Here is a 9,278-nt window from a genome sequence, read left to right as displayed (position 1 = left end):
TTTTTAAATAAAAAATTTCTCTCTCTCTCTCTCTCTCTCTCTCTCTCTCTATTAGATTAAACTTTTTAATTTGAACTTTCTTCCCTTTTTTAATTTTTTATTTTAACAAAATACTTTTAAAATATTTTTAAATTTTTCTTTTCCTTTAGTTAAATGGATTTGAAAGTATTTTTTAAAAATTTAAACATAGTTTTTCACATACTTTGAGAGAGAGAGAATAAATAAGGAAAAAAGAGGAGAGAGAGAAAAGGAAAAGAGGGGGGAGAATAAATGCGGGGAGAGGGGGGAGAAAAAATGTGGGGAAGAGAATAAGAAGAAGAGAGAGGGGGAACATAGGGGGGAGAGAGAGAGAGAGAGAGAGAGAGAGAGAGAGAGAATAAAAAAAAGAAAAAAAAGAGAGAAGGAAAAGAGATGAGAGAGGGGGAGAAGAAAGGGGGAGAGACAGAGAGAGGAGAAAAAGAAGAAGAAGAAGAGAGAAAATGTAAACATAGAGAGAGAGAAATAATTATAGAGGAAAGATAAATTTAAAAAGAGAGAAAGAAAATGAAAAATATAAAGAAAGAATGAAGAGAGAGAGAGAAGAAGAATAAAAAGGAAAAAAGAAGAGAGAGAGAGAGTGAGAAAGAGAGAGAGAGAATAAGGAGATGAGAGAAAATAAACTAAAATAAAAGGCAGAGAGGGAAAGGCGTAGCAAGAATTCTTGTATAATAACAATCGATTAATAAGAACCTATTTTCACAAAAGTTTGATATGTATTTCAAAAAGAAAAGGAAAAAAGAGGAGAGAGGGTAGAAGAGAGAGAGAGAGAGAAGAAAAAGGAGAAGATATAGAATTATAGAGAGAGAAAAGATAAAGTTTAAAAGATAGAGAGAGAATTAAAAAAATTAAAGAGAGAATGAAGAGACAGAGAATAATATGAAAAAAAAGAAAAAAGAGGAGGAGAGAGAAGGAAAAGAGAGGAGATAGGGAAAGAAAAGGGGGAGAGAGAAAGAGAAAAAAGCAAGGAGAGAGAATGGAGATAAGAGAAGGAGAGAGACAGAGACAGAGACATGTCTTTTTCTCCCCCCTCTCTCTCTTTTAGTCAGATTAAACTTTTTAATTTAAATTTCTCTTATTTTCTCTTTTTTTAATGTTTTAATTAAATATTTTTAAAATCATTTTTAAAATATCATTTTTCTTTCAATTAAACATTTTAAAAAACCTTATTTAATTGAATTTTTTAAATATAGTTTTTCTGATACTTTGAGAGAGAGAGAGGAGAAAATTAAAGAGAGAGAATAAAAAAGGAAGAAAGAGAAGAGAGAGAGAGAGAGAGAGAGAGAGAGAGAGAGAGAGAGAGAGAGAGAGAGAATAAGGAGATGAGAAAATAAACTAAAATAAAAGGCAAAGAGAAAAAGAAGAGAGGAAAAGAGAAAGATGGGGAAACACAAAGAGAGAATTAAAAAGAGAGGAGATATAAAATTTAAAAAAAGAGAATAAAAAAGGAAAAAAGAGAAGAGAGAGAGTAAAGGAAGAAAGGAGAGAGGGGTGAGAAGAAAAAAGGGGAGAGAGAGAGAATAAAAGAGGGGAGAGAGAGAATGAGAGAAAAAGAAGAAAAGCAAGGATAAAAGAAAAGGAGAGAGAGAGGGAGAGAGAGAGAGAAGAAGAAGATGGCTTCTTGAACCCACCCCCTTCCCAAACCTCTCTTTTTTAATTAAAACCCCCTCTCTCATGTTTAATCACTCCCTCTCTCTTTCCTCTCCCTTTTTTAATCAAAGCCCTCTTCTCTCTCACATACAGACTCTCTCTCTCTCTCTCTCTCTCTCTCTCTCTCTCTCTCTCTCCTCCCCTTTTTAATAAAATTAAACTTTTCACAAATGTCTCTTTCTCCCCCTTTCTAAATCAAAAGTTTCTCTCTCTCTCTCTCTCTCTCTCTCCTCCCCCTCTTTTAATTAGATCAAATTTTCTCTTTTTTCTCTTTTTTAAATTAAATATTTTGAAAAAATAAAAATTTTTGACAGTTTTTCACATACTTTGAGAGAGAGAGGGGGGAAGCGAGAGAAGAAGAAGAAGAAGAAGAAGAAGAAGAAGAGAGGGGGGAATACAGAGAGAAAGATAATTATATATATAGAGAGAGAGAGAGAAAATAAGAAAATAAAAAAGAGGGAGAGAGAGAAGGAAAAGAGAGGAGAGAGGGGAGGAGAAGAAAGAGAGGAGAGAGAATATGAATACACAGAGAAAGAACTATAGAGAGAGAAAAGATAAAATTTAAAAAAGAGGGCGAAAATAAAAAATTAAAGAGAGAATGAAGAGAGAAAGAAAAAAAGGAAAAAAGAGGAGAGAGAGAGAGAGAGAGGAGAAAAGAAAAGGAGAGAGAGAGAGAGAGAGAGAGGAGAAGGAGATGTGAAAAAATAAACTAAAATTAAAGGTAGAGAGAAAAAATTAGACATAGGAATTAGGGAGAGAGAAAGAGAGAGGAGAAAAATTAGAAACAGAGAAGGAAAAGAGGATAAATGAATTCTCGAGCTAAGTTGCCATGCGATAGCAACTTGGCTGCCGCTTCATAGCAGCGAAGTAGTCTAGCGCTCCGTGCATGCGAAGCACGCAGGGAATGCTAGTAAGAATATCATAGTACCCACCACAATTTTAGTGTGTTTCCTCTCTCTCTCTCTCACCCTCTTGCTCTCTCCTTATGTTGCAATAATGAAACAGCATAGTAGTAGAGAGAAAAAATTAGACATAGGAATTAGGGAGAGAGAAAGAGAGAGGAGAAAAATTAGAAACAGAGAAGGAAAAGAGGATAAATGAATTCTCGATCTAAGTTGCCATGCGATAGCAACTTGGCTGCCGCTTCATAGCAGCGAAGTAGTCTAGCGCTCCGTGCATGCGAAGCACGCAGGGAATGCTAGTAAGAATATCATAGTACCCACCACAATTTTAGTGTGTTTCCTCTCTCTCTCTCTCACCCTCTTGCTCTCTCCTTGTGTTGCAATAATGAAACAGCATAGTAGTACTAACTCGGGTATGCAAAAAAGAGGCAAAGGCCCTTCTTACCAATGCCATTTTTACACTACTCAAAATTTTCCTTGCAAATATTCAAGTTCGATCTACTCGTTGTGCCGATACAGCTCTACATTTTGGCGATGGTAAAGCTTGGAGATTTTTAGATTAATGTGGGACAACGAATATGAGGCGTTGACGAGTGACGCTGTGTTTACCTACACCTTATCTCTATTTGCTTTGTGCCAATACAATACGTTTTGGCGATGGTTAAATCCGGAGACATCCTATTAACCATTGAGAGGATCTGTGTATCCAACAAACTTTGGATTTGGATGCGGCAGAGCAGGACAGCTTAGCTGAGAATGATCTGCTGGTCACAGTAACACGGGTTCACCCAGAAGGCCTGCGATTTGGTATTTTCGTCTCTCTACGGCCATCCCTGGAACTGAGTACAGGATCCTTGTTTCTTGGATCAGTTGATGCTAATCTGAACCTTACTGCTAGAGAATGGTGGATATCACCCTACAAGTTGTTGTTGTGTACGCATCGCATTCCTCAGCATGCCCGAACAGTTTCGGAGCACCTCAAATGCACAGGGAGTTTTGGAGAAGCTCTCCAGGCAGGATGTGGCCAGCTGGAATAGGATGATGGCCAGTTGCATCAAACAACAGCATGCTGAGGACGCCCTCGAGGTCTTTTGGGGAATGGAGCAGAACGGAGTGACTCCTGATGCGGCTACTTATGCCAATGCTTTCAAAGCATGTGCAATCCTTGGTAGCCTAGAGACAGGTCAGCAGATACACGCATGTGCCATGAAGGATAATGCCAAACAAAACTTGGTAATGGCCAACAGTCTCCTGAATATGTATGCAAAATGTGGGGATTTATTTGCTGCACTCCACTTGTTTGTAAGAATGCCAGAGAGAAATCTTGTCTCATGGAACTCATTGATTGCAGGGTACACTCAGTGTGGGAATTCGGAGAATGCCTTTGATCTCTTCGGAGAGATGATTTTGGAAGATGTGAAGCCAAATGAGATGAGTTTTGCCAGCATTTTGAAAGCATGTTCCAATCTTGAAGCCCTGGAAGAAGGCAAACACATCCATGCTGTACTAACAAAACTAGGGCTTGATCTTAATAACTTTCTGAATAACACACTTATTGACATGTATTTTAAATGTGGAAGCATAGAGGATGCCGAGAGAGTATTTGATAAGTTGTCCATTCGTGATGCAATCTCATTTACTGCAATGATTACAGGTTATGTCAATTCTGGAAATGCAAATCAGGCCTTGAAATTGTTTCAACAAATGCATAAGGAGGATGTGAAGCCAAACAACGTTACTTTTGTGGGTGTCATCAATGCATGTGCTATTCTAGGGGATAGGAGACTTTGTGAACAGGCTCACACTTTTATTAGGGGAGGTGTGTTTGAGTTTGACAACATTGTTGGGAGCAGCCTTATTAACATGTATGTTAAGTGTGGGAGCATAGAAGATGCACAGCAAGTATTCTGCAAGGTGTGCAAAGGAAATGCTGTCCCTTGGACAATGATGATTGCTGGGTATGTCAACCATGGTAATGACAAGGATGCCTTGAGACTTTACTGCCAAATGCGACAGGAATGTGTGAGACCACATGCTTTTACTTTCATCTATGCTTTGAAGGCATGCATCAGCTTTAACTTGCTTGATGAAGTGAAACAAATTCACGCTGATGTACTTGAGGATGGCTTTGACTCTGATATTTTTGTAGGGAGCACCCTAGTTGATGTTTATGCTAAGTGTGGAAGCATAGTGGATGCTCGGCGAGTACTTGACAGAATGCCTCAGCAAGATCTAGTTGCCTGGACGGCTATGATTTCAGGTTATATTCAGCTTGGGAAAAATGAGGAAGCGCTGAATCTATTTTGGGAAATGCTATGTAACCATTTATATCCAAGTGAAATCACTTTTTTAAGTGTTCTTAATGCATGTGCAAACCTGGCCATGCTGGAAGATGGAAAACAGATCTACTTTTACCTTGTCATACTTGGTTACGAGTCAAGTCTCTCAGTTGGAAACGCCATCATTGATTTCTATGCCAAATGTGGTTGCCTAGATGAAGCCTGTCTCATTCTAGATACCATGCCAGAGTGGAATTTTATCTCATGGAGTGCAATGATTGCAGGTTATGCTCAACATGGGTGCTCAAAAGAAGCTTTTCAACTTCTGTTTGAAATGCAACTCGATGGAGTGAAGTTTGATGGCATTACTTTTGTTGGGATTCTTTGTGCATGCAGCCATGATGGGCTCATGAACGAGGGTTTTCATTGCTTTGATTTCATGGACATTGAACCTGGTGTTGAACCATCTGAGGTGCATTACACTTGTATGGTGGATCTCCTTGGTCGTGCAGGGTGCCTGGAGGAAGCAGAGTTTTTCATTGCAAGAATGCCCATTGAACCTACTGTAGTCATCTGGAAGACCTTGCTCGCAGCCTGCTGCACCCATGGCTTTCTGGATATAGCAGTACATGCAGCTGCAAGCATTCTTAAGTTGGAGCCACATAATACTGCAGCTTGTGTGCTGTTATCAAATACTTATGCTGTATATGACAGTTGAGAAGATAGTGTGGCTCTGTAAGGGATTGACCAAAGGCAAGGACAGACATCAACCAAGGATATTACGAATGGTTGTTCTCAAGCTCACATGAAGTTTTTTTCAGGCTTACAACACAAAGTCCTCTGCTACATTAGAAAGCTATTGGGTTGTGTATTGACGCCACTATTTGGTCACAAAAGCTAATTCTATTAGGACCGTTTGAGCCCCTAGCCTGCCATGCTAATTGTTGGCCTTCCCTAGGCCTGTCTTTGCATCTTTCCCACTGTCATCTCCTTGCCCTCCTTGCTGTTGCTGTCCGCCTACTCTTTTGAATCCTCCTTGTCTTCTGAGCTGCCTCTTCCATTGCCACCCTCTCCCTCTGGTCACAGATACCCTCTTCTGCCTCTCCCAACAATGCCTGTTCAGCTGGCTGAGCTGCCATTTTTTGCTCTCCCCTGCTGCCTTTTCAGAGCCAGGTTACTGCCCTTTCTTGTCTTCAGCACAGCCTTTGCTATGCTTGCTTTCTCACTAGCTTTTTTGAGCTGTGTCTCAGGTGTTCCCAGTTCCATTCTGTGGTTTTCTTGTTTCTTCCAGGCAGGGACCTTCATGGTTGTTGGTTTTCACCTCAAGTGACTGCAATGGAAATCTATGGTCCAACATTAGAGCAGTTGCTGTGGTTGTAATTAAGCCAGGAAATCAGAAATCAACACGGTCCATCTTGTGACTGCATCCCCTATTACCAGGTCTTCAACCTTGCACATCATATTATCAACTTTAATGAGGGCGACAGAGTGCTCTGAGATTGCAGTCTTTGGCAAGATTGTGCGATGCTCCCCCGTCTGTCCTGTGCTTCGTTATTGTCTTTGGTCTTTGTGGTTATACAAACCTTGCTCATTGCAAAGGCTGCATTACTGGAGAGATATGCTTGCTTTGATGCAGCCCAGAAGCTAGTCAATGGATTCCAGGTTTTAGTTTGGAATGGTGCCATGTAGTAGTCAATGCCTTGAACAGTTTCACATGCACAACATGCTTTGGTTCCATTGAAGCTTTTCTTCCCAGGCCTAGCTGTGGAATGGAGCTCCTTAGTGGAGAACATGGGCAACTGTTTTGTATTGTGCTGCCTTCTCTTTCTATGTGGTGATTGGAGCCAATGTCCCTATGGCATAGGTGGTAGTGGTGAACATCTGTAGGACCCCCCTTGCCATCAAGATTGTGGCAAGAGACTCTTGAGACATGATAATACATAATTGGCATTGGGAAGTTGAACAAATGCCTTTGAAATGTCATGAATTTGGTTATAAGTGGCTTATTTTAGATGCAAGACTGCACAAGAGACTTTGGCTTAGCTAGGGCTACTCTGACTATGGATGGCTTCACCAAAGTTAAGAGGCACTCTGTGTAGCCCTATACATAGACACTAACATACACTGAACCCGTCACAGTAAACATAAAAGAAAACGATAAGGTCTTAGCTCAGAAGGGGTAGTGTCTAGTTTTGTGCAAAAGATTCTAACAGAAGGTTTTTTGCGATTGGAGCTAAAACATGGCATGTTCTACTAATGAGCTTAGGGACCCATGGTTGGGTACAATCTATAGGTACATGTATGTGGTGAAGAGGTTGATCAAAGGCCAACAGGTCTTGGAGAAACAATGCACATGAGTAGGGGTTCTAAACTCAAGTATGTCTTTTGGACTTAGCTTAGAGGGGTGCCTTTATGACTTAATTATTGGACTCATAATTTAGAGTTGCGAGGATGCATTAGCTTGAGGAATGATGGCCTTACATGGTTCTTCTCTATGCATTGGGGCACATTCGTAAGGGGATGATGGCCTTAGATGGTTCTTCCTTGAGTAGTAAGTTGACAAAAACATGTCATTTTTGAGTGTGAGACTTGTGTATGTGAATGATTTTTATTGGCAGGTGATTTTGTAATATATATATTGGCCAATATTAGTATTTATGTGTGTAAAGAGTTTTTGCTTGCACTATCTTCATTAGTTGGGTGTCTGAGTATCCCTTGGCTATTATATTTTTGGCGGTGCTGGAAAGTAATGTACTTCATTGATTTCAACATTAATCGTCAAACTTGGTTGATTTGTAGAGATAAGTGAGGTTGATCTGTAGAGATAAGTGAGGATATGTCCATAGTACTAGGTTGAGCATTTAGTCAATTTTGGATAATCTCATATAAATTACTATTTATTGGCATAATCATATTTACTCATTGAAGGCATATTGATGTGTTTACTTGTTTTTTTTGCATTGCTTATCATTCATTAGACGAGGCTCAAAAATAGGCACAAAGGACAATAAGACTAAAGGTGACTAAAATAGGTGGACAAGAACATAGTTCTTAGTATCTCTCGTTGACTTGGTATAGGGCTCTCGACTAGAAGATGACCATGATTGCTAATATCTTCGTACGAATCCTAGTATCCGTGAACTCCTAAGGGATGCAAGAGATGAAGAATCAAAGGCAGTGGAGGAGCCATTGTGAAGATAATTGCCATATTATTCGTTTTGGGACAATATTCTAGCTTTATCTCCTTGTCTTGGATGCACATTTGAATGTAATGGTATTTGATCTCAATGTGGACCATGGTTATGCAAATCTAATCTTACCCATCATTCTCCTCAATTGAACAACATGATGGGTGGTTGCACGAGTAGCTCGATACATGGCTTTTGTGGAAGAAAGAGTAATGGTAGGTTGTTGCTTGCTACTTAAAGAAATGGTACCTAATTCTAAGGTAAAACAAAAATGCATATAGATTGGGAGTCCATACATTAGCCCAATTTGAATTTGTCAAATCTGTCATTGAGACCCCTCTCCATTCAAAATCCCATGGGTTGAGGGGTCTCACAAGTTCCACAAGACTTGCAAAGTGTGGGCAATGTGTTTTTACTAAATCATCAATATACAAAATGGCATATATGGCCAATCCTTTATACAATTTGAAATAGAGGTTGGGGTCATAATTGGACAGTTGAGAAAGAATCAGTCTAAACATTGACACCAAGCTCTAGGTACTTGCTTCAAGCCACAAAAGGCCTTCCACAAGTGGTATACATGATCCTTTGATCTTGAAACATGGAAATTGGGTGGTTGCTCTATCAAAATCTCTTCTCGAAGATCACCATTCATCAAGATGGTTGAGTTGACATCCATTTGATAAATAGGCCATTGATGATGAGTTGCAAATGCAATCATAAATTTGATGGTAGACATGTGGATGGTTAGGGTAAAGGTCTCTTCATTGTCCAAATTAGGCTTTTGAGTAAAACCCTTGGCAACAAGCTTGGTTTTGCAATTGTCTAGGTGCCATGAGTTTGCTATTTGGTTTTCTAGACCCACATGAGTCCGATCACCTTTCTTTGAAGAGGATGTGGAACCAAGTACCAAGTGTGATTCCTCTCATTGGAACCAAGTTCCTTCTGCACAATGCAATGCCATGTATCCTATGCCAAAGCCTCCTCAACAAAAGTAGGCTAATTATCCTACATAATTTTGAGCATCAAGGCATAGTTTAGATTAAGTGAATTGACATACTATTGCTGTCCTTTTACAAGCATTAAATCTTCTATGACACATGGAGGGCATCCCTAGACTCTTACATAAGAGTTTTGACCCATTGGGGGACTTAAGTCTAGCTATTGTGAATCCTATTTCTCTTGGGCTTCTCTTGGGCACTTGAATCCTATTTCTCGAACTC

General features: G+C 39.7%; 1 protein-coding gene across 3 annotated transcripts; it reads left to right on the top strand.

Annotated features, from left to right (window-relative positions):
- Nucleotides 1–3,050: 3,050 nt before the first annotated feature.
- On the top strand, nt 3,051–6,845 carry LOC148025744 (pentatricopeptide repeat-containing protein At2g13600-like). Of its 3 annotated transcripts, none has more exons than XM_087692971.1 (2): nt 3,051–4,848; nt 5,152–6,845. In XM_087692971.1, the coding sequence occupies exons 1-2, from the start codon at nt 3,543–3,545 to the stop codon at nt 5,583–5,585; spliced, it is 1,740 nt and encodes a 579-aa protein (XP_087549097.1). In that variant the 5' UTR covers nt 3,051–3,542; the 3' UTR covers nt 5,586–6,845. The 3 variants fall into 3 exon arrangements, with proteins under 3 accessions (XP_087549097.1, XP_087549096.1, XP_087549098.1); XM_087692970.1 differs by having other exon boundaries at nt 3,052–4,074; nt 4,243–6,845; XM_087692972.1 differs by having other exon boundaries at nt 3,684–3,821; nt 3,940–6,845.
- Nucleotides 6,846–9,278: the final 2,433 nt, after the last annotated feature.

This window comes from Lygodium microphyllum, chromosome 14 (assembly GCF_053477565.2).
Source record: "Lygodium microphyllum isolate KBCC chromosome 14, Lygodium_microphyllum_v1.1.10, whole genome shotgun sequence".
Lineage (NCBI taxonomy): Eukaryota > Viridiplantae > Streptophyta > Polypodiopsida > Schizaeales > Lygodiaceae > Lygodium > Lygodium microphyllum.
This window is presented reverse-complemented; position numbering and strand designations above follow the sequence as displayed.